The sequence below is a fragment of the Chenopodium album genome, chromosome 2 (assembly GCF_948465745.1).
Source record: "Chenopodium album chromosome 2, dcCheAlbu1.1, whole genome shotgun sequence".
NCBI classification, from domain to species: domain Eukaryota; kingdom Viridiplantae; phylum Streptophyta; class Magnoliopsida; order Caryophyllales; family Amaranthaceae; genus Chenopodium; species Chenopodium album.
This window is the reverse complement of record NC_137835.1, coordinates 56,897,288-56,921,969: the sequence shown is the minus strand read 5'-3', so window position 1 is coordinate 56,921,969 and position 24,682 is coordinate 56,897,288. Positions and strand designations below refer to the sequence as shown.

The 24,682-nt window shown below is 36.0% G+C and overlaps 1 protein-coding gene across 1 annotated transcript; it reads left to right on the top strand.

Moving 5' to 3' along the window:
• Positions 1-13,253: 13,253 nt before the first annotated feature.
• On the top strand, positions 13,254-21,299 carry LOC145585999 (thioredoxin-like 2, chloroplastic). The gene is made up of 4 exons (XM_081642703.1): positions 13,254-13,632; positions 14,062-14,247; positions 18,067-18,231; positions 20,885-21,299. The coding sequence occupies exons 1-4, from the start codon at positions 13,444-13,446 to the stop codon at positions 20,996-20,998; spliced, it is 654 nt and encodes a 217-aa protein (XP_081498829.1). The 5' UTR covers positions 13,254-13,443; the 3' UTR covers positions 20,999-21,299.
• Positions 21,300-24,682: the final 3,383 nt, after the last annotated feature.

The following is a 24,682-nucleotide window of genomic DNA, read 5'->3' as shown; positions in this document are numbered from 1 at the left end:
AATCAAATAGCATTTTTGAGGAAATTATATGATTTTATCCTCCAGTACGGCAAACTTATCGGATTTTCGAAAACGCGTTGGAAATAGGCTTGGCGCCCAACCCCAGGCCTTGGCGCCTGGAACCAGGCCTGGCGCCTGGCGCTAGCCATTGGCACCTGGCTCTAGTGTTGGTGCCTGGCTCCAGCTAGCCAAGGTTGGCGCCAGCTCTGTTTTTTTGTGCGTCTGACTCTGCTTTGTTTAATTTATCTTTTTGGCTGATTTTCTCTATAAATAACGTATTAAAACTCCGTTTTCATACACCAATCCTCACCAACTCTCATCAAGATTTTCTTGATTATTCTCTCTTTCTCTTTTTCTAAACTAGCCTTTTCTCAAATACAAAATTCCGCATTCACAAGATCTAGAAACACCTAGCCATATTCGAAGTTGCCTTCGCTCTAGACGTGAAAGGTTTAATTTCTGAGGGTTTGGTCCCAAATCTCTTTTTCAATTATTTAATTTAATTGTTTGATTATTATTTTCCTTGAAGTTACTAACGTGTGTATTTTGTTATTAGAAAGAGGTGCGAGGCATCAAAGTAAGTGCTTTAATGGTTTTTATTGATATTATGATGTAGAAATCATGTTTAAATTGTTATTATGATATTCCTAGTATCATGTTTAGGGTAATTTTAATATTGAGTATGATTGTTACGATGCTTCCTACGTTCTTCCTAATATTTATGATTGTTAGTGTCATGTTAGGGTTAAAGCTTTGATTTTTATTGCATAGTGACATGCTAGGGTTTGTTATTAATCTTGTTAGTATCATGCCTAGGATCTTGCTATTATTATTATGCTTTAATATTAACATGAACATGATGATAATTATTACTTATGACGATTATTATTATGAATATTATTATTATGATTATTTTGATGATTATAATTTTATTATTGTTATAATTTTATTGTCGTGATTATTATGAATATTATGTTGCTTGATGCTATTTATTTTCATTGCTTGATCACACCTTTTATGCATGTTTAAAGGGAATCTATACTTGTAATCACGCTTAATAAGATATTTAATAATCTTGTTTAGGGTTAATATGATTATGATTTCAAGTGATCGCCAATAATAGATTTATTTGTGCATTATATTCAACCAACATAGATAAACAGGTTTAGGGTTAATCCTATTGATTGCATGTTAATCCAAAAGCGCACATGAATACGATCAGAATAAAGTAGAGGCCTATTATTAGGGCAGGTTCAATCTCTTTTAGGTTGGATTTGTACCTTCATCCCCGAACCCTTATTTGGTTCTAGACCTTATGGAGTTGACGATCTTTTGGATCGTTAAGGGGTGTAACCTTCATCCTATGAACGGTTTACAAGTTCCTAAAATTTGTTGGCGACTCTTTTGCTCTATCTTCTTCCCTTTTGGAAGCCACCGTACTTTAGTGTATGATCACAGTGGGGTTCAAGCTAGTGGGATTTAAAGCTTGAAATTATTCCCTACATAGAATAATTCATAAAATCATTCGAATCACTTTCCAAAATATGGTCTTATTTAAAAACGAAAGTTAAGGTGAGACCTATATTTTTGTAGCCCCCAAGTGTTGATTTAGGTTGATTTTGGAATTCATGTATACATATGCTAGGGGATATTTCTCATGTTTATTTGGAGTCCCAAGATTTGTATTTTCAATTTGTGGAATACTGCATATGTTTATCACGAACTATTTCTTGGTCCAATAATAGGAAGTAGTATTCTTCGCTTTGTCATTTAAAGTTATTAAGATGATTTGTAATAAACTTTGTATGACATTGATTTAGTAGCATAAATAGTGTGTTCAAATTTGTAAATAAAGAGAAGTGGGGATGTCTTGGCTTTAGTTTGAAGCAAAGAGCAAAAAAAAATTATACTATTTTTCGGGTATTTTAGTTGCCAAATGGGAGGGATCATCCCGACTTACCCCCTTAAAAAGAAATGAACAAAAAAGACGGATTTGCGTAAAAAGGAAGAGGATCCAACTTTCCCATAGAAGAATTAAAAAATAGACATGTTTTCAAAACGCAAGAATTATTGACTTAATATTTGAATCATCGTGATGATTTGGCAGTGAGGTATATGTGTGATAGTGATAATGATCATTTTTTCATGTATCTATCATGTTCAATCAATGTTCCTCGCTTAGAGAGGATGAAGATATCCCACACATGCGGATATATTAGTTGCTCATGATAAGTTAGAAGACCAATGTTCAAGAGTTGTAAAAGACATCTAAAGTTGACGTCGAGGCTGTCGATATATATATATCAAATCAATTTACTGTATTAACTCGTTTTTTTTCTAGGCAATGTGTATAGAACTTGAATCACCTTTGTAATAAATAGCCCTATTATTAAAAGAAAATAAGATGATTATTTTTTTTGTAAAGTGATAGTCATCTTATTTTTCTTGGCAAATTATATAGAAAACATCGAATTTAGTTTGATTCGATTGCTTTACTAAAATGATGTAATCAAGCCAATGGCTATCAAATCATCCTAATTATTTGAATTTTTTATATGATTTTGTAATCATTTACTCAACACTTCATGCATTTTATGTATGGGCATAACTACTCCATAGTAGGTCCATATGTGCAAAGGCCTAAGGTGGGCCAGGTAGAATGATGATTTTTTGTGGTACATGATTATGGTCTACCTCAAGGAGGGCCTTTCTAGGGTTGTAACGTGGCTAGGCTCAAGGTTATGAAAAATGGACATGCTCAAATATACTTCCTTAATCCCCTTACTTTTGGTGCCTCTCAAACTAAAACCTTTCTACTTTATGTGACAACTCCTACATTAGGTGCCTTTTCCTTGTCTTCCCTCTCTCTCTTTCTTCTCTTTTTTTCTCTTCTTTTTAACAAGTTTGGTTTTGGGTTTAGAACAATTTTGCATTTAATCTTTCCTTTTTTGGGTTTATACTAACTTTGTGTCCCCCTCTTATGTTTCGTTCCCCCAATTTTTTCATTTGTATCTCTCTGCACTATTCCCATCCCAAGGTTTAGAATAATAATGTAGGTTGATTAAGTAAAGCTAAATTGACGAAGCTCAAAAGGGCTAACAAAAGATGGATTGTTCTAAGGTTATTAAAATGGAATTATCTACGTGGAATTTTAAGTTGCCTCATGTGTTGGTGTAATCATCATATCTCTTCTTAGTGGGCCAAAGGAGGGACCTATTTTCATTCGGTAAATCTTGTAAGCCAAAGCTAATCAATATTCTTAAAGTGTTGAGTATGTATGCCTTTTTTGATATTGCCTGTTTATAGGTGTATTTCATTTAATCCAGGCTAATAACAACAAAGAGATCGAAAAGAGAACAAGATAGACGTACTTGAAAATATAATTTATATTCATTAATTAATAGGAGTACAAAATATGTAGATTCGACAACAGCATGAATCTCTTAGCCTATCATAAGGAAAACAAAAGAAAAAGAAACAAAACAAGACCTAGGGTGCTATATCTTGAACTGTTGATGACTTCTTGAGATTGCGTCTTCAAGCTTTGTCCATTTCAAACGTAGGTGAAATCCTCTCTAAAAATGTAGTCCATCTATATGATTCATGGTTTCATTTATCAAGTCCCTTTCAATTAATGTTCCCATAGTATAGAATTTTTGAAATGTGTTTAAAACAAGCTATTGTAAATGGCACTTGTATGTTAGAGACATATTGTCTATGAACTTTGGGACAAGTTCATGATCCGGAGGTCTTTGTGAAAGAAGAGAAAACTTTGATTGCCACCTGGAAAAGAAGTCAATAAAGCCTTCTTCTACCTCTTGCTTAAGCAATTCAAGATCATGCAAGGTAGTTGTGAGCTCGATGTTGTCTCCATATTGGGCAAAAAACGCTTTTACAACGTTACTCCAAGTGCAAGTTTGTTTTTCATCGAGGTTATAAAACCATGATGTAGCAGTTGGGAATAAGAAAGAGGAAAAGTACATGCATATAAACTATGCTCAACCCCTTTTAATGCCATTGCATAATTCCAATAAACACTAGTAGAAAAACAACAAAGGGCACCAGTTCAAACCCGGCCTAAAGCTCATTATTAAGTGAGTCCTAGGATTGTCTGTAAACTTAAAGGTTGGTAAATTTGTAGTCAAGAACTTTTCTAGGAGAGTCTTGCCACTAGGTTGTGATGCAAGATCATAATTGAAGTACTTATTCCCTGAGCTAGCTCGAAGGACAAGTTTCTCCAAGGCCTTTACTCTTTCGGCTCTTGCTTTTTCTTGCCGAATGTTTTCTTTTTCTTTCTCTGCTTTAATTTTAGCCTTTTCTTCTTTATTATGAGCCTTCATTTGGGTTTCATCTTCTCGTAAGGCCTTTAGGTTTTGGATTTCCTCTCTAAGTTTCTCCAATGCTACTTTGTCACCCATGATTGGACTAGTATGCGAATGTGGAAGATGATCTAGTAATGTGTAAATGAGAAAGCGGGTGCAACTCACTGAGTTGTACTCAGTGCGGTTTGCCTTATACAAAAATGCGTTTTTAAAAATTCCATAACTTTTGATTGCATAGTCAGATTAAGGAGTGTGAGATATCATTGGAAAGATTTGAATTTCTACTTTCCATTGCCGTTAGGATTAGGTTATATTATATTATGGATCTAAAAATATGGCTGTTTGAGTACAAGGGTATCGGTTTTAGGGCCCAATTTAGTGTTTTGATCATAATTTCTTCGTTTTAACTCGGAATTGGGATTATAATATACCGTTGGAAAATATTTGAAAGGGATATCCATATGTATAGTCCTTGCATATAAATTTGAATGTTGGTTTATCTGATTGGCTCGGTTTAACAATGTAAGATCCATTGGATCTAATCATTGCATTTGACGCATTAGGGTCCGTTATTAATCAAGTTTAAGTATGTATGAGAAAGTTTTAGGTCTAATTAGTAATCAAACAACGCTCTAAGATAAATTTTTCCCAAATATAGGTTATAACTTACTTCATAGTGCATTTCGTAGTCCGTAAAAACTTCAACTTTGATCTAGCATGAAGAACGGGTTTTTGTAACATCATCGCACTTCCTATCGAGACAAGAGGCCAAAAGTGATTTGGGTATTTCTACCGCGCCATGTGGCCTAATTAGAGTGCAGCACGTGTCACAAAAGAGGCGTCCAAATGGACTTCCCATATGTTGACACGTGTCACGCGCGGCCTTCAAGGCCCAAATTCCAAGAGAGTCACAAAATGGCTCTGCCCTAAATCCTAGGTCATCAAACCCTAGGACAGGGCATACCTTTCTAGGACCCTATAAATAGGGAGATTCCCCTATTCATTGGGGCACGTCTTAATCATTACATCATTATTGCTCTCGAAAATAGAGAACACCTGACCTCGGAATCCGAGAAGATGCTTACTTTCTGTAAGTTTTACTCCGAATCCGTACTAACTTAATCTTCGGAGGAGGAACTCCAAACATTTGGAGCTCCGTTCTTTGCAGGTACAGGAGGCTTCGTTGGACCTAGTCTTTGAGCTGTAACTCTCCCAAGGGACATGAAAACACCCAAAACAAAAAGTAGGTTTCTATAACTACAAAAAGCCCTTAAAACCCCAAGTCGTCAATGAGGACGAGTGAGGTCCCGTAAGGGTTTCCTAAAAGTTTACCCCATAACTCTCCCAAACCAAACAAACAAGGCACATCATAAAAAGGAAATCAAAAGAAAAGTAAGAAAACATATGCTCTTGAAAGGACTTTTGCAGATGAACAAGCACAAATGGATGCAATTTTTTCTAACTAAATAAGTGAGTGCACGTTTCAAGATATCCAAAGGTTGATTGAAACATAAAATATGCTAAGCATAGAGAACTAATAAGACACAATTCACCTTCATCCCAAACAATCTTACCGCGTTCTCCCTACTAGTTTCAAATCCACCTCTAGTGAGCATCTCAATGATTCCTCGAAGGAACCGAAAAAGGAAAGATTTTAGGGCTACTCGACATCTTGAATATGAAAACCGCTCCATAGGCTTGACTTCACGTGCGATGACCCCAAAGAGCAAAATGGAGTTTGTAAGGCATATCCTTAAAATTTTATGTCATATTTTCAATGATTGTCTTTAAATTCTTATTGGCTCTTCCACTGCGCCATTTGCTTCAGGTCTATATGGGGAGGAGTGGTGATGTTTTATTCCATACTTTTGAAGTAAGTCTTTACACTCTGCTGGAAAGTGAGTTCCATTGTCACTTATCATTTCATATATGACTCCAAATCTACATATGATATTTCTTTCGATAAAGAGTGTTACATGTTTTGTGGTGAGTTTCGCATACGAGGCTACCTCAACCCATTTGGTAAAGTAATCAATGGCGACGAGAGTGTATTCATGACCTCTTGTCCCGGGGGGAGTAATATTTCCAATGATATCTTTCCCCAAGTTGAGAATGGCCATGGAGATGTGTAGGTGTAAAGGAGGGATGGTGGGACGTGTTACAAATTAGCATATATTTGGCATTTTGTGCAAATTTTCACATATTTATTGCAATCTTTATTCATGGTAGTCTAGTAATAACCTTTGCGCAAGCCATCATCCCTTTCATATTTCAACAGCATAAGAGCTGGGATGATGACGGTCGCAAACTCATTCAGAGTGGGATGGCCCAGAATAAGGTGATAGGCAATCAACTCTTCAACCACAAAAAATCGGACGGTCATATGCCACTTTTTTTCCTTTTCTCCTAGTCGGATGGGCAGATCTATCCGTCCGACTGGGTGCACAGCTCTTCCAACAAAACCAACAAGAGGGTGGGAGACGTCGTGAATGCATACCACCTTGTACCTCATCTTGGATAGGCACTTATAGCTGATGATGTTAGACGATCTACCAGTGTCAATTAGGATGCGGCCAACCATTTGGTTGGCCACTTTGCTTTAAAAAATCACAAGGTCATCATGCGGTCGGCGGACTTTATCCCAATCCCTTTTAGCGTTGCGACCTCTACAAATGTGTTGGTAGACACCTGACCTTTTTCATCATAGTTAACATCCATTTTCCTCAAATGGTCCTTAGTGCCCTAGATTGTAGGGCCTTCTCCAGCAAAACCGCCTGCTATGGTGTAGATCGGATCCTTGGCTGTATCCGACATACTAGTAGGCTGGGGAGTCTTTTTGGACGACTTCCCTAAATTTGTCTTTAGGGTGACCTTGGACTTGAGGATGTATGACTTCAACACCCCCTGATTAGCTAGACAGTTCAGAAACCGCTCGAGGCTGTAGCGGTCATTGGTGTCATGGCCGATGTCCTCATGAAAATGGCAGTATTTATTTTTGTTCCAATTTTTGCCGGAACCCTTCATGGCTGTGGGTTTCTCAATAGTCACCAGGTCCTTTATCTCCATGAGGATGAAATAGTAGTCTTTATTAAACTCGTACCTAGGAACGTACGGTTTGAATTATTTCTTTTTCTTCTAGGACAACTGATCAGAATCGTCAACCGCTTAGATCTCTTTTCTCTTTTTACTCTGTTCAGCTTTGGGAGCCAGCTGAGAAGATCGGCTCTCCTTTGACAACTTTATAGAGTATGACTGGTTGCTAGACGTGCAGAGGTTGGTTGCTTGTATAAAGCTCTCCGCCTCTATCAAAGTCTCTTGGAGGGTGAAAACCCTCTACCTAACAAGGTTAAACTTAAAGGTTGACTCGTCTTTCAGACCCTTATAGAAGTCTGTATAGGTAACTTTGTCAGGCAGTCCTTGAATCTGGATTCTCACCAGATTGAACCGCTTGACATAGGAGCGGAGTCCTTCTCTCTCTCCTTACCAAATGGTGTTCAATTCGAGACTTGTTTTCTTGGCAGGGATGTTCATCGAGAAGTTAGAAGCAAACAAGAAGGTAAGCCTCTTGAAGCTATCAATACATCCGGCTATCATGTTGCCAAACCATTGTTGGGCTATGCCCTTCAATGTAGCAAGGAAGCATCTACACCACATGGCGTCCTTTAACCCCTGCATGTGCATGAGGTTGGTGTAGGCCATAAGGTGATCTTCAGGGTTTGGTGGTACCATCATAGGCACCAACAAAAACATTCTTTACCTTGGCCGGTTGTGTCGCCTCTTTTATTTCCTTGGTGAACGTAAAGGTTTATTCACCAAGTTTTAGCAAACGAAGTTGTCAATCCAACGGTTTGACGTTGTATGTCGCCTGACCTCCAAAGAGGGCCAGCTGCATGAATGGTGCGGTATATTGTCTGTTTGGCATCTAAGACATGTACAGGCCTGACCCAATAATCATATGAGGGCCACTGTGGACGGACTTGCAGCTTGTATGACTCTCATGCAAGGATTGAGAATTAATTGCTTAGATGTTTTTGAAGTTGTCTGGGAAGCTCGATTTAGAGGCTGACTCAGACAACGGCTGGCTCCTATTATGCTCGATGATGTGTCGAGCATCGAAGAAAGTCTTCTTGCTGCCATCTGGCTGAACTGTCCGAATGACCTTCCTTGTGCCCGTCTGAGGTAGAAGGATTTTAGACCAGTCAATTGCAGGTGTGGCCTTCTCCTTTGGATGTGGAGTAGGCTGCCTATCCCTAAATGGCTTTCTCCTCTCAGCTTGAGAAGTCTTCTTGGCCGACGGACCCTTGGTAGAGCCAGCCGTCCTTTTGTTGATGAGGTCCTTAATTTCTCCCTTAAAACTAGTCATGAACTTCATGAGTTCAACCCTATTAACGGGAGCAGTCCCTCTAGATGATTGAGTTTCCCTAGTCGGTGGTCCAATAGATTTACTGGGACCAGCTTCATTGTTGCCCTGTTCCACTTATTATCCCTGGGACGGATGCACTTAGAGATGAGTGATCCATCAGGGGCCACATGGGTTTCGACTTCACAATCGTTGTCTGTATCTTGGTCTGAATACACCTGTCCATCGACTCTAGGCCGATTGGGTTTATGTGGCAGTATAGACTCTTGAACCATTTTAGAGGTACTCTCCCCAAGACTGCGCCAAATGTTTTGGGTATTTTCTGGTCCCTCGTGAGAGTTACGTCACCATGACTGGTCCCACGCGTTCTGTATCTGCAAAACACGGAGACTCTAGTTGGTTGGAGCTCCGCCTCCGATGATCAAGTTACTATCGGTCGAAGAGTATGACGAGGTGCAGAAGAGGTAAATGTGAGATCTTCTCAGATTCTGAGATCAGGTGTTTTCTCTGATGTGAGAGAATGTAGATCTAATGTAATAAATGAGCGTGTCCTAGAAAATGGTGGAAATCTCCCTATTTATAGGGTCGTTGGAAAATGTGCCCCCTCTTAGGTCATTCTGACCTAAGTTTGGTGGGTTGCGCCGTATTACGACTTTTTCGGGATTTGGGCCATGAACGCAGCCTTTTTTCCCAATTGTATGGAGGGACACATGTCATAAGGTGATTGATCCATTTGGACCTTTCGTAGGGTGACACGTGTCACCTTCTGATAGGACCACGTGGCTTGGTTAATTTTACCCAAAACAGTTTATGTTGGGTGCATAATATCCGACTCACCCCATAAAAAAATGACGGAAAACACGCACAAGACCTTCGAATCAACAATAATGGCGGAACTGTTGTTGTTTGGTTTAAGGGTGACCTTCGAATTGATGAGACGATGATCATCCCGACATTATTTTTGCTGCTTCAAACTACTCCAATGTTGTCCCTATCTACGTCTTCTATCCTCGTATTTTATCCCGTTAAGTCTATTTCTCCTTCTTTTTCTACTTGATTTTTGATTTCTTTGATAAAATTTCTTTGATAAAATGAACATTTACTATAACAACTAAAATGTTCAGTTATATAATATTAAATGCACAATTTTTTTTTCCAGTTTTATAGTCTCTTTATTTTACTCTTACGACCTTTGCAATTGGTCATTTTCTTCGCTTGAAAGCCCTAGGTTTCCTCTCGTTTTTTTGCTCTCCATATTTAGTATAATAAACGACGAAGCTTATATTACATTTATTATCGTATACTAGGATCATGCATAGGTTGTTTTCCGTCATAATAGGAATGAGTGGAGTATAATCTATCTGTATTCAAAAATCCGTTTTATTTTTCTATTCCTATCCTATTTTGAGCATTGAGGTAAAACATTAAGTGAATTTGTTTTATTTCACATTACCTGGTTAAGGAGCAAGGGTCGGTTAGTTAGGTATGGTTAATAACTACAACCACCTCTGTTATACCCTTTAAACTAATTCAGATTCGGGGATATGCCCTTGGATTTATGATTTCCTCAAAAATATTTTTTTTGTGTGTTCCACCCGATTCACTCTTTGAGTTTGTCCGGATTCGGGATTAGTTTTGGGTGATTATGTTCCAATCTCCTCTTAATTATTGTTTTGGAGAATCGAATATAGGTCCTCTGTAATCCCCCGTATTTTAAAATATTTTATAAATGAAAATTTATTTTATTTATAATATTTATTTGTTATTTTTCATAATTAAATTTCAAAAGTTTCAAATTATTAATCTGGGTCGAAAATTATTTGAACAAATTATTTTATGCACCTTTATTCTACAATTTATGTCCAATCACACAAGCCTAACCCATTTGTTACTTAATCGACCCATTATTTTTATGAGGCCCAATCTTTCTTTTTACCCTACAATAATTCTCTCCTATAAATACCCCATGAATCTCCAAAAATTTCCCACACAAAAAGGTTAGTCTTATTTTCATCCTCCTTTGTTTCATTATTTTGCTTAATGTTAATTTAATTGTTTTGGGTTTTGATTTTAGTATAAAGATTATATTTTTAGTATCAAATTATATTTTAATGGTATAAAGATTATAAATTTCAGATTATATTTATGTTATAAATTTCATATTTTATGAATTATAAACCTAGGGTTTCAATTTATTGAAAATCATGATTTTAGGGTTTTTATGAACAATTGATTTAAGGCTTTTATAGTAATGATGTTTTGAAATTTTGGTGATTATAACTACTGATTAGTTTAACTTAATTCCAGATTATTTTGAACACGTAGATTCGTGTTTTAACTTTTAGATTTTCGTTCGTTAATATTAATCCCGTTTTAATCCCGATCAGATTCTGAACTCATTCGAATTTGATGAAAAAGTAGTGTTTTCCATGTGGAAACAACGTTTTAAGAAAGATCACTACCTTTTGTAGTGTGGACCACCCTATCGTGGCCAAATTCAGCCTCTAAATATGATTTTCGGGCAGTTTTTGATTTTAACGAAGTTTTTTTTATACTTAAAATATTATCCTTGAGTTTGATTAATAAAATTAATTATGTTTAAAGTTAATTAAGCATAAATATATGTTTTTATTGAATTTTTAAGTGTTGGAAATAGTTTCTAAGTACTACTTTTGATGTTTTATAAAGAGGGTTTAATCACCCATTAAAAAGGGAGATTTTTAGGGGTTTTTATATAATTTTCAGATTTTTATTAGACTTTGAACTTGCTGTAATTTCATGTATAAGAGTGTATTTTAAGGTTTTTATGAAGAAAATTTAAAGAACTATATATAAGCCTTTAATTTTAACTAAAGGGAAGGTTTTAAAGTGTTGTTTGATTTGGATTTTGAAGGTTTTAAAGTAAGTTAGTATTGCTGTAAATTTGATTGATTGGGTATTGATTGAGATGTTATTATTTGGCTTAGGAGAGGAGTTTATTGAAGGTGATTTCTAGTTAGTAAAGTGGCATACCAATTCGTTTGCTCAAGGTACGTACAAGTTACGAAACCTTTCTTTTAGGTGCATGTTTAAGGATGACGGATCGAGAACTTAGTATCATGTATAGGGATGACTGAGTTAAATTGTTTGGTTATACATTGTGAATTTCGTATGACGTGCACTATTTTATATTGCAAGTATTATTTGTGCTCTAATTATGCAAGGTGCGCTTAGAGGCAAAGGTATATGATTGGTGTAATGATTAATTTATTACTCATTCATGATTATGCAAGCAGGATGAGTAAAGGAAGAAATTAAGTCTTCTAAGACGAGGTTAAGGTTTTGGGGTGCCTTATGCACTCAAGGTGTTTATACACCGAGGTAGTAAAGGAATAAATAATAAATGTTGCTTGCCACTAATAAATCAAGAATTGAAATTGAAAAGTTGTTTTACTAGATTGAATTGATATTGGATTGATTGTATTGTTATGCATATGAGTCATCACCAAGTCTAAACCTGTAAATCACGTAAAGTGCAAGATGGATGAGCAATAAAACTCTAGATTGGTGCACTTCTGGAGTAATGACAATCAGGGGTTGGGGTACATGGGGTATTAGCCGTGTACTTTTCTCGAGGCCGTCTGATCTACGAGTCTCTTATTTCAAATATTTTTCAAAACTAGGAGTTAGGTGAGATCTCATACTAACTACGGTCACGGAGTCGCGCCCGTGGTCGTTGGATGTTTATTGATGTTTCCGAAAGGAGGCATGGGGTTTTTCTTTTATTGATGTTCCAAATGGAGCATGGGTTGGACAACCTTGTCTATTGCGCAATCCAATGAATAAAAATAATGATTTACCTATTATTAATTAATGGAGTCTTAGTAATATAAATAGTTGAGTCGTGTGTCGAGTCTATAATTTAATGATGCATGATGATTGATTATTAGTAGCATGTTATGGATTTCTTAATTTATTTTGCAGCTTGTATGTACTCAGCTTTGCTGATTGCGTGCTTTGTGTGTCTTTCTTTGGTCATGGCCTTCGCCTTTCAATGACCCTGTGACGATTCAATTTTTACACTTGTAATATTGGGGAGCAGAATTACCACAGGTTCTTACACATGCAGCATTCATCAGGGTTGTGAGATCTTGAGTAGAGAGTTGGTTGTTTGCATTTTATTTCTTTTGCAAGTTTGAATTTATTTTAATTCGATTTTATTCGACACTATTTCTTTTGGGTTTGAATTTATTTGAACACTGAATTTAATCACTTACTACTTTTATTGGGTTTTGAATAAGGGCCTTAATGGTTCCAAGTTGTATGACTTAATTTGGATTCATTCGTTGGTTTTGAAACTTATTTATAACTGATTTAGTTTTTCCGCTGCTATTTTCTGATAAAACCTTAACGTTTGAACACGTGGCGGTAGCACACCAGTAATTTTCTTGAATATTATTCAGGGTCCTCACAGATTTAAAGAGAGAATTATTAGGGTGTTACATACTCCAGTAAAATTTTAATCATCACCAGACCAACGATTCATTGGTTTAAAGATGTGATATGATATACACTGACCAGAAGCCCTTTATGTAAGTCAGCTCAGGCCACTTATTCAAAACTCGAGGAATTTTTTTATTTTTTGGGAAAAAAAATCCGAGTTCATTTTCCATCCCTAAATTTTCACCAATTTCTCCATTATTATGCTGCTAATTTTATTCACACACCATTGTTTTCCATTCAATTGCTTAAATTAATTTCAAATTTTCTCTTTCTTCTTCAATGGCAGATGCTATTCGATTATCTTCTTGCAATTCCCTTCGATTTTCCGCGTCTTTGCTCACTTCACTCAATAATTGGCACCCAGTTAATCGTAATTCCTTTGAAATTGGTAGTAAAGTCGTTGATTCTGCTTTTGTTTCTGTTGCTCCTCTTTCCTTCAAACCCAGAAAGCGACCTTCTTCATTCAAGGTAATCATTTTATTATTCTCTTTATCTTTTTCAAAATTATTTGATATAATATGATCAATTATACATGTTTCTCATGTATATTGCTGGGGTAATTCGCATTTCATTGAATTTTGGATTTTTATAAGTTAATTTACTACTCCAAATTCGATTGGAGGTCATTTCTATTGTAATCATCATATTATGACGATATTATGGAGTTAATCCTATAAACTTGAAGAGTAATATGAAAATTTTCATATATTAATTTAGTTTTATGTATGTATATTAAGTGGCCTGTTATTTTGAAACGTCCTAAAATAAAAATGTGGTATAAAGTGAGATGGACGAAGTTTTAACTATCTGTATTTATTTTCTCGATCAAGCAATAGTAAATGTGGTTGTGGTAATTAAGTTAGAGCCTTCTGTGTTGTGTATGGTGGTGTATGCTAGGTGCATGCTGTTGTTGCGGAAGCGACCGATCAACCAAAATGGTGGGAGAAGAATGCAGGACCCAATATGATTGATGTTCATTCCACTGAGGAGTTTTTGAGTGCACTAAAAGAAGCTGGAGATAGATTAGTAGTTGTTGAATTCTATGGAACTTGGTGTGCTTCTTGCCGTGCTTTGTTTCCAAGGGTAACTTCCTTCAATTGCTTAGACTTTCCTGATTGTTCTTGTTTGCTTGTGTACCTGTTGTTTTTATTTGGATTGTAGATTTGTTGATTCATGATATATTAATATGACGCTGACTTTTTCGCTTATAGGACTATGAGTGTTTTTATAAGCTTGTTAGAATTTAAAGCCTAGAGAGTTTAGCAATAGGTATGAGGTAGGAAATTAATAATCTAAGAATGATATACTTGGTAGGGTACGAGCAGCTAACCCATTGATTTCGAAAATATATTACATCTGGTAATGATATGTTGATCGGAGTCTTTGAGTTGCTATCAACAATTTTCAGATGCTTGCTAATTTGTAATATTCTTTGAACTGATTAAAGGTGTTCAAGTTCCTATTTGAGTGAAGCTTGTGCTATATTGAGGATATTAAAGGAATAATTTGGATTCACAAAACTCCCAAAAATGAAGCTGTTACATCTCTTTGATTCATCTTTAGTTATAGGCAAGGATGCGAGGTCATCTAGAATAGGAAAACAAGCCTTTGAAAGGGTGTAAATAAAGCTTCTTCTGTATAGGCATTTTGGGATTCAGGTTTCCTCTTGTAACCAGTAGAAGTAGTTTGTTCAACCTGCTCATGTGACACAAAATAGACTGACTTTACGTCTTTCTGTATTAGTTGGCCAAAACTTTTTTACCAAGAGGTGACAAGAGTGGTCTGGTTGACCTACCTTCCCGTGTTAACCAAAAATTGAATTCCTAAGCTAGCTCATGGTCACAACTGAAAGGTCTTGAGTTAATCTAGTGACCCGTAAGCGAAGGTCGCATCCATCCATCCATCCTAAATAAAATGTATTCTCTTTGTTCTCCCCTTCCGTGGCATGTAGAATAAGATAAGGAAGAAAGGAGTTTTAGCTTTAATTTGTGTAGGGAGTTAATCTACTATACTTCCTTGATTTTACCTATTTATTAGTTCAATAAAAGATAGAAAAAAGAGAATGTTTATGTTACTTATTAATTCTTAAAGTCTATACATAATATGTTTTGAACTGATCCAAATGTCTTTTGTATCTTATCTGATAACAAATAAGCTGATCTGATAATCTAAAATCCAGTATAAAGTCCTTTCTCCTATTTTCCTAGATAAAACAATTTAAGGATCCTCATTACTCCAGTGATGTCCTATGAAGATAAGGTGGACGTGAGCTATTTTTATGATTCCATAGGATTAAAGTGAAATAAAGCTTAATAAAAGCAAGTATGTTATGTTGTTTGTGTATATTTGGAGGCAACTTATTCAATAGGGCAACGTGATTAAATACAGTAAGTTTCCATTTTATATTTATCCCAAAGTCGGATGGAGGGAAAGGGAGGGGATACTTGGTAACTATTTCAAAAAATAGATAAGTTAAGCTTAAAATGCACTGAGATATAGAGAAATGTTGGCAGGAATGATATGTTTACTGGAATGGATTGGTTTGAAATTGAAAGAAAAAGGAGTGGAAAGTTTCAGATTGTAATGGAGAAGAAAAAATAATAAATAATGAGAAAACGAGGGAGAGAGAGAGATCAAAGATGGAGAAAGAATATAAAGCCGAAGACCAAATTGAGAGAACATATTACTAACCTAAAATGCTTGATCAACGACGCCCATCAGAAGAACTGGTGCTGGCCACTACTTGGCAATCTCTGCTATGTCCGTCATGTCATCAACCACAATTGCTACCCTATCTGTGAATGGTTTCTCTAAATAGAAAAATTTTATTTACCATTGTAATGGAGCATATAATGTAATAAATTGAGGACTTAAGGGATCTGCTAGTTGTTTAATAAAAGTCTAGGTAACATTTAATCTTCTTGGAATCCAAGTCAATTTTCTCCTTTCTAGCACTTCTCTGTAGAAGGCAGGCTCCTCACCTTGTGCATTGTGTCACCATTTGGACTGCGCTGCTACTACCCAGTGTATAAAAAATTGTGCCTTAGGCGTGCCGGGGCACTAGGGAGCTTAGACTTCTTTTTTTTTTGTTTTTTTTGGCTATAGGCGAGGTGCAGTGAAAGAGGCACACATGACCCGCACCCGATGGGCACGCCATTTATTTATTGTTTTTGTTGTTTGTACTGTCGCTCTAGGGTGGTTTTAAGTAAATATTTCCTGACTTATTCTACTACCCCTCCCATCATTAATATTTGCTCTTTATAATATCTTAATTCTTAATCTTTCACACAATTATCTTACCTAATTTGGTATTATGAGAATATGAGATTGGGCACAAGTTTGGAATTTGCTACCAATATATTATAAGGATAAAATCTCCTTATTTAATGTTATAATTTGCCTTTTTTTTTGGGTCCATAAAAACTGTCATCTGACCTGAAATAAAATCCGTATTTTACTCAAACCATTTGGTGTTAATCCCCTCTCTTTCTGTCTGTATATGTGATTTACGCCTCATTAACTCTTTCTCTATCTCAATCAAACTGTCAATTGTTTTTTCTCCTTATTCATTGTCTATAAAAACCCACATTACCCTTTTTTTTTACTTAAGTATTAATTATGTGTCAATTGTTTTATCTCCTAATTCATTGTCTATAAAAACCCACATTTCCCTTTTTTTACTTAAGTATTAATATTATGTGTATCCAAGCTTAACAAGACAATTAATCAAGGATAGATAGAATGTTATGAAATTTTTACTTATAAGAGTGTAGATCAATTAGTATGGGTAGGTATAAGATTTTAGGGTACAGTTACAAAGGAGTGGGAAGTAAATGATTGGAGTGATAAGGCTTGAGCATATCTGCATTTATTTGAGTGCGAGGAATAGAAAAAAGTTGAAAGATGTCTTGGAAACGTTTGAAGAATGGTGAATTTGGGTGACAATCTTGTTCTTTAAGGACCCTTTTTAGGTTAAAAACATCACTCAAGAGAAACAATTACAAAAGAGTGACAAAGAATAATGAGAGGAATCAGAGGATCAGAACTCAGTTACTAGCTCTGAAAAGTTCTGAAAGCTTAACATAGCGTTTATCATTGATCTCTTTAGTTGACATCCATGATCTTATATATTGCTCATAAAATATTGTCTTGAGAGTCATGGTTTAATTAGAACTAACTATTTTGTTTGTGTATACACTAGAAAATTTTGATCTCTGATATATGGATATTTAAGATACCTTGGCTCCAGGTTTCTGTAAAAGCAAAGCCCCCCTTCTTCTAAATATCACTTATGTAAATTTAAAATATGTCTGTATTATTGTAGAATTTTCTATGACAAAGACACACTAGATGTTCCTACAGCATAGAAATGATTTCGAAGCATCATTCACGTCTGACTCACTCTTCCACGTGATTTGGAAAGGCCATTATGCTTTTCCAGTTATTATTTCATCTGCTATTGTGACTCACAGAGTAAATTGGGTCTCCTTACTCTTTCATAAATGTTTGAAGTTTAAAGTTTTATTGGACTGCACCGATTTCTACTTGATAAATGATTTAATAGCTCGGCTTCAAACATAGTGATTTGAGTTTAAAAACTTCATTCTAAACAAGATTACACTTAAATCTCAATTCTCAATTAACCTTCCCTCGGTTATAGGTTTTTTTAGGGTTTCATTTTGAATTCCCACAATACGTGTGCAATTTTTTTTATTTTTTTTTCCCTATGGAAAGAAGGGTTTGGAGAGAGAGGGTGAGAGAGAGCGAGATTTTCGAATTAATTGTCTACCATGAAGAGTTATGCAAGTTCTTTTCCCAGGCTAGGTGATTAATGACTTTGGTTCTGATTCACTTTTGATCTTTAAAGTTTGTTTGGTCTGATTTGTTGCACTGTGTTTCCAGTTGTGCAGAATGGCTGAATCACATCCAGAGATATTGTTTATAAAGGTTAATTTTGATGAGAATAAGGCAATGTGCAAAAGTATGAATGTGAAGGTGCTTCCTTACTTCCATTTCTATCGTGGAGCTGATGGAAAGGTGGAAGGGTTTTCTTGTTCACTCGCTAAGGTAAGCCCTCTGCCTGCTTTTTCTTTTTTTATGTAACTAGGTCCTATTTAGTCTGTGGAAGAAAAATGGAGACCTTTTCCACACACAACTCCACTTGCTGTAAAGAAAGTGATTCTAGCATTAGATGTATGTTTCAATAAAGTAGCTCAGGATTCGTCTTTGGTTTAATGCTATCTTTTTTCTACAACTTCATCCCAGCTCTATGTGATAATGGATCTTTTCATAAAGCTTATGTACTAGAGGTGCCTGTCCATCTTTCAAGCTCTTCCTTTGATGCTATGTTCTAAAATTTGTGGACTAATCCATGAAGATACATAGATTTTAATAGATCCTATGCTGATTCAATTAGCACCTTCGAAAGACATCATCTATTTTCACTAGGTGCTTACTTTTCTAATCTGTGGGACTTTGGATGCTTTTATGTTTTTAAGGATTTTTTTATTTTATTTTATTTTATTTTTTTGCAACAAAAGCACTACTAATATAATAAAGTTGTCACCAACAATGTATTGAATGCACAACATTCCAAATAGCCCCCAAATAAATTGACACAATTGAAGTAGGCACGTAAATTGCGGGGTGATATGTAAAGGAAAAAGACAGATTACCCTTACGCATTAGCCACAACCACCAATTGTTATTTCCTCAACAATACAACTACCTACACCTTCCTCTACTACTCAACTCCACCACCGTTAAAACCACCTTAATATTGGCATGAACAACAAAAAAAAGTGGGTTATCATCAGATTCAGAAATTTACTTTCATTTTGTTTAGTTTGACTTTATTACCCTATTAAAACATTACTCTCAATCCAAGAATGCCCTAACCCTAAGAATTTCCTCCCTTTACCACCTTAAAGCACACTTCACACCACCTTCTTAAGCTTCTTCTTCCCTTTGGTCTCCATAACCACCAAATTGCAAGCCACCACTGACGCAAAGTCACCATTTTTGATGATTTAAGTTCCAAATTTTTATTATCTCCAATTTTTTTTGGGATTTTGCAATTGTTAAACAGAAAAAACAGGGTGAAACCGAGAGCTAAACCCTAGAAATGGTTTTGCTTAAGAAAAAGAGGATGCAGTTAATGTGAGAATAGAGGTGGCAAGATAAGTCGGTGACAAGGGGCCGAGTGACGAGCGAAGTCCAGAGGCGACTAAGGAGACAGAATATGGGATGGGACGGTGGTGGCCATGAGTGGTTTTCTATTGAGAAGAGAGGAAAGAGAGGAGAAAGATTGGGTCTGATATGGCTACTATGGGGAAGGAGAGAGAAGAAGAGTGGGGATGATGTTGTCATTGAACTACACAAGACGTGCCCAAAATGAAAATGTGTCAACTAATAAGAAGCTTCCCATAAAGGAATACGTGTTTAACTAATTTGGGATGGTGGAAGTGTAATTTTTTTTTTTCAAGTCTTTTTATTAACTCTTTGTATGTATTTAATTCTAGCACAGTTGTTTGCACTCCAGCGGCCCAAAAAAATATTGTTAAATGAAGCTTAGGATGAGTGATTAGTAAAATTGCTGTAACACCTACATTTGCTAATGAATACGAAGAGGCAAGCATTTTTGTGACTTAGCACAGAAAATTTGAAGCTATGGGGGTATTTATTCAAGCTGATTAATTGGCGGAGGACATAATTACCCCAATCCTAGGTGTAGACGAGTTAATATTAGAAGCACAAAATGTCAGTACATTTGCAAAGAAATGCTCCTGCTGCAAGCCTGTTTTTGCAGCATTATTGCGAAAATAATGGGCTCTAGCATTTTTGATTTAATTGGGTGGATTCAGTTAGGATGATAAAGCCAAAGATCCTTATGATACATAACTGGTGATGACATAGTCACTTACGTGAATGCTTAAGGTATTGGTGTATCCATGGTGTGTTTTCCCTCTCTTAGCTGAACCCTATTATTATTCACCAACTTCCTTCCCTTCCTCAACCCTCCAAATCCTGCTATCTTAGCACCAGAGAGAGAGGGCTGACTACTGTTGGAATGACACTAATCTGCACCAAATCAGTAAGGCACACAGGCATAGGGATGTTGCCTCATATGGAACTTGCTGTGCTAGGGCATCAGGGAAATCGTTAGCATGTGACAACCTACTTTTTAAAACAGCTTACTATTTCTTCGCCTCCAATGTCTTGATACAAATAGTTTAGGCAGCATTATTATATAGAATTTGATTTTATAAATTAGATTTGGGTTTTTTTTTTTTTGTTTAATTTTTTTTTTTCCCAACAGAAACAACCTAACCTAGTTCAGGGTTTGAGAAGGTTTATTTGGTATGTGTCAAAAAAGAGAAGGTTTATTTGGTAGGGCATGCGAATTCAGGGGATTTAGCTATGGTTGGTGACACAAGACCTAGGATTTGTTGGTGTACCTGGCTGTCTTGATAAGGATTATTAACTACCAAGATGATGTTTCTTGGTTTCACTTGTCTTGATTTTTTGTTGCGTAACTTATATATGACAGTGTGTAACAGCAACTTAAATGGTTTTTCATTTCGTAGAAAATTAAATGGTTCTTGATTTGTAAGAGTAACTCATCTTCAGTTGATTCTTTTGTAGTATAACGTGCTCACATTGTATGTGTTTCCAGTTTGTAAATGAATTATCTACTTACCTCTCTTCACCTATTTTGCAGTTCCAGAAAATAAAGGACACCATTGAAATACATAATCCAGCTCAGAACGACAGCGTGGGGAAAGTTGATCCTCCAGCCAATGTAGATAAATTAGCAAAATCTGATGACACATAAAACCCCTTTGCTCACTATTTGTTTATACAGGGTTTACGTGTAAATCTAGTATCTTCCATCTATCGTGTTGATAGTACATATGTATATTTGCAGTGTTCTATTGTAATCTTGGTCATTCGTATTACTCGTCACAACTTGAACGTGGTAATTTGTATCACGCAAGTGGAAAATTTCTTGCTTCAGATACAGAATCACGAGCAAATTAATATGAAGTATGTTTAATTGTAATAGTCATTGAACTAATTAAGATTGAAAACATTAGTTATATTTAGAGCTATTTATGCATTTTACGGGACCTAAACTAGTCCATTTTTAAATCCTAAACAGTTCTAGTGTTATACTTCGTAACATTTAAGTCACATTAATGCCTCCTCAGATTGATATGAAGTTTTGGTTTTAAATAAGGTATGTCCTATGTACACAAGCAAAATCCAACATTTCAAACCAGAAACATGATTATTACCTAATTAATGACTCATTTTTAATTGAAGTGAATTTTATACTCCCTCTATGTTTTAATAAGTGTTACAATTTGACTTTTTTACTATTTACATAATGATTTTGACCTGATTATTTTACTAACATATAAAAAGCAAATGTTATTGTATAAGATATGGTTGGATTCGTTATAACTCATAAGGTATACTTTCATATTATCAAATTTCCTATGATTTTACTAACATACTACCTTCGTTACAGGTTATGTGCAACGATTTGACATAAAGCAGAGAGGGAAAATGTTTAATCGTTGCACATAATCTGTAACGGAGGTAGTATAATTAGATAAAGGGAAATTCTCTTTGATAACACTATAGTTTTTAATTTTCTCAGTGGTAAACTATAAAAATTCTTATTATCCTTGGTAAACTTGAACTTTTATATTAAGCCAACTATAGCATAAATGATAAATTATATATATATATATATATATATATATATATATATATATATATATATATATATATATATATATATATATATATATATATAGGGGAGGGATCCGGTGAGAATAGGTCCATATGTGAGAATTCATACTTATATGAGAACTGATTTAAAATTTAGAACATGTGAGTAAAAATTTAGAACATGTGAATTAAAATTTAGAACATGCGAGTTAAAATTTAGAACATGTGACTCAAATTAAAATTTTGAACATATGAGTAATAATTTAGAACATTTGTGTGAGTAATATATTTAGAACATCTGATTTAAGAATTAGAACAAGTGATTAAAAATTTATAAAATTTGCTTTATGAAATTTTAAACACATGAGTAAAATTTAGACATATGATTTAAGATTATGAACATGTGAATAAAAATTTAGAACAAACTGATATAGAATATAGAAAGTGTGAGTAAATAATTTAGAACATACGAGTAAAAAAATAGAACATACAATTTAAAATCTGGAACATATAATTAAAAATCTTAAAACACACGTTTTAAAATTTAGAACATACAAGTTAAAATTTTGGAACAAGTTATTTAAAATTTATGACATCGAACTTAACTAATTTATGGTTTAGAACATGTGAGTACTAAATTAGAACATTTGATTTAATTTAGAATACCTAAGGAAAAGTTTAGAACATCAGATTTAAAATTTAGAACATGCGAGTAAAAATTTAGAACATAAAGAGTGTTCTCACATAAGAAAAATTCTCACATAAGAAAATTTCTCACGAGAGCCTTCCCCAGATTATATATATATATATATATATATATATATATATATTGAGGAGGAGATTAAAATTCATTAATAATAAGCCATACGGCACTTACATAAGAAATCGTAATCGAACAATACAAAGACCAATGAAACAATTTCAAGTTCGGAATAAAATAAACTACAATTGCACGCACAAATTGACTTTCTGAAATACCCTTGACTCATATAACGCTGTCCTATGCAGCCTCTTGCAAGGGGGTCTGGCAATAAGCTGTAGTTTCTGACGTGAACCTTCATTGACTCAGAATCCTGTACTCCTCGACCTGAAATCAAACTTGGTGTCGTACACTTCACCATTGACAATACAATCACCGATTCAAACACGGACTCCAGCTTGGAAGCATAACCCTTCAGCCCAAACCAAAAGAAGATCAAACCAAAGCCCCATAGCCAAAAAACCCTGTTCAAATCCTGCACACCCCATAGCACACAAACGCACCACACAAGAAGAAAAAATAACAAACCAGAAAGAACAACACACACAACGACTAAAATAAAAAACAGAAAGAAAATTAAAAACGAGAACTACAAACGAAACCCTAGCAAACGACCCCGCAGCCAATCCGAGTACCACCATCCAAGCACCGAGGTTCACCAACCCAACCCACATACCACCGTACAGGAAAGCCCGACCCGCAGGGACCCGCCCGAGAAGCCCAAACCCCACACACCCCTGAACCGCGGCAACGACGGCTGGAAACACCAGACTGAGAACGACCCTACGCGAGGGACTCAGAGGGAGATAACTCTCCATCCCCGTTCTCCTGCAAAACGTCGCAATGACGGCCAAGGCGGTGGAGTAGAGACACGGCGGGGAAGCGGAAAATAAGAGCGGCGGCAAGCCGGCAACAAGGCCGGTAAGGAATAGCGGCGACCGGAAAGGGGGAGCGGCGCAAATTGCTAGGTCGACCGGACAAAAAGCCAAAGCGAAAAAAGAAAGAAACACCCTAAGGAGGTAGATCGGAGGCTTGCCGACGTTGTGGCATGGGCGGTGAGCCGCACACCCGCCGGCGAGCCTCATGGCCAAAGCGATTTTGAGAGAGACAATTGGGTTGTTTTGGGGGAAAGAGAGAGCGCTCCAGAGAATATAATTGAATATATGTATGAAAGTTATTTTTTTTTATTTTTGGATTTGATTCTTGTTGAATTAATCATATATATATATATATATATATATATATATATATATATATATATATATATTTATATATATATATATATATATATATATATATATATATATATATATATTTTAAAAATAATTTTTTCAATAAAAAAAAAAATCACCCACTTCAATTCCCCCACCAACATTACAATTCACGACTACTTCTCTGCCCCAACCCATACCGGCGCCCAGCCACCCCCTTCGACGGCGCGCCGGCGTCCTCCGCCCCTGCCGCAACTTTCCCGCATCCCCTGAACCACCACCTTCTCAATTCTAGCTTTCCCTCCAAAAGCCTTCAACCACATCATGAACAGCCCCTCCCCGTCATGACCAAGCCCTTACTCCGGCAACCCCTTCCTCTACCCTCGTCGGTCGTCCTAGCCCTTCCCCCTCCCTCTTCGTTTGTCCTTTGTCGCCGACATCCTCATCCAAAAGCGATTTCTGGGTTTTTCATTTGTTCTTAGGGTGATTTTTGGGTGTGGTTCATTCGTCAGATTCAAGAACTCACTTGCTCGAAACCTTTAGCACAACACAAAGGAAATTATCACAATTTGAAGGAGGAATTACAGAAATTAACAAGCGAATCATTCAAAATTCTCGAAGAAATTAGAGCTTTGGAGGGATTATTTTGTTTCGAGGCTTAGGGAGATGGTTTCGGGGCTAAGTGGAGGTTTAGGGGGGAAGGAGAGTGCTCAAAAGGGGTGGGGGAGGCTGACTCACCGGCGAGGGAGAGGGCTGGGCGCTGGCGTGGGCGTGGGCGTGGGTGGGGTTGGAGGAGAGGTAGTGATTG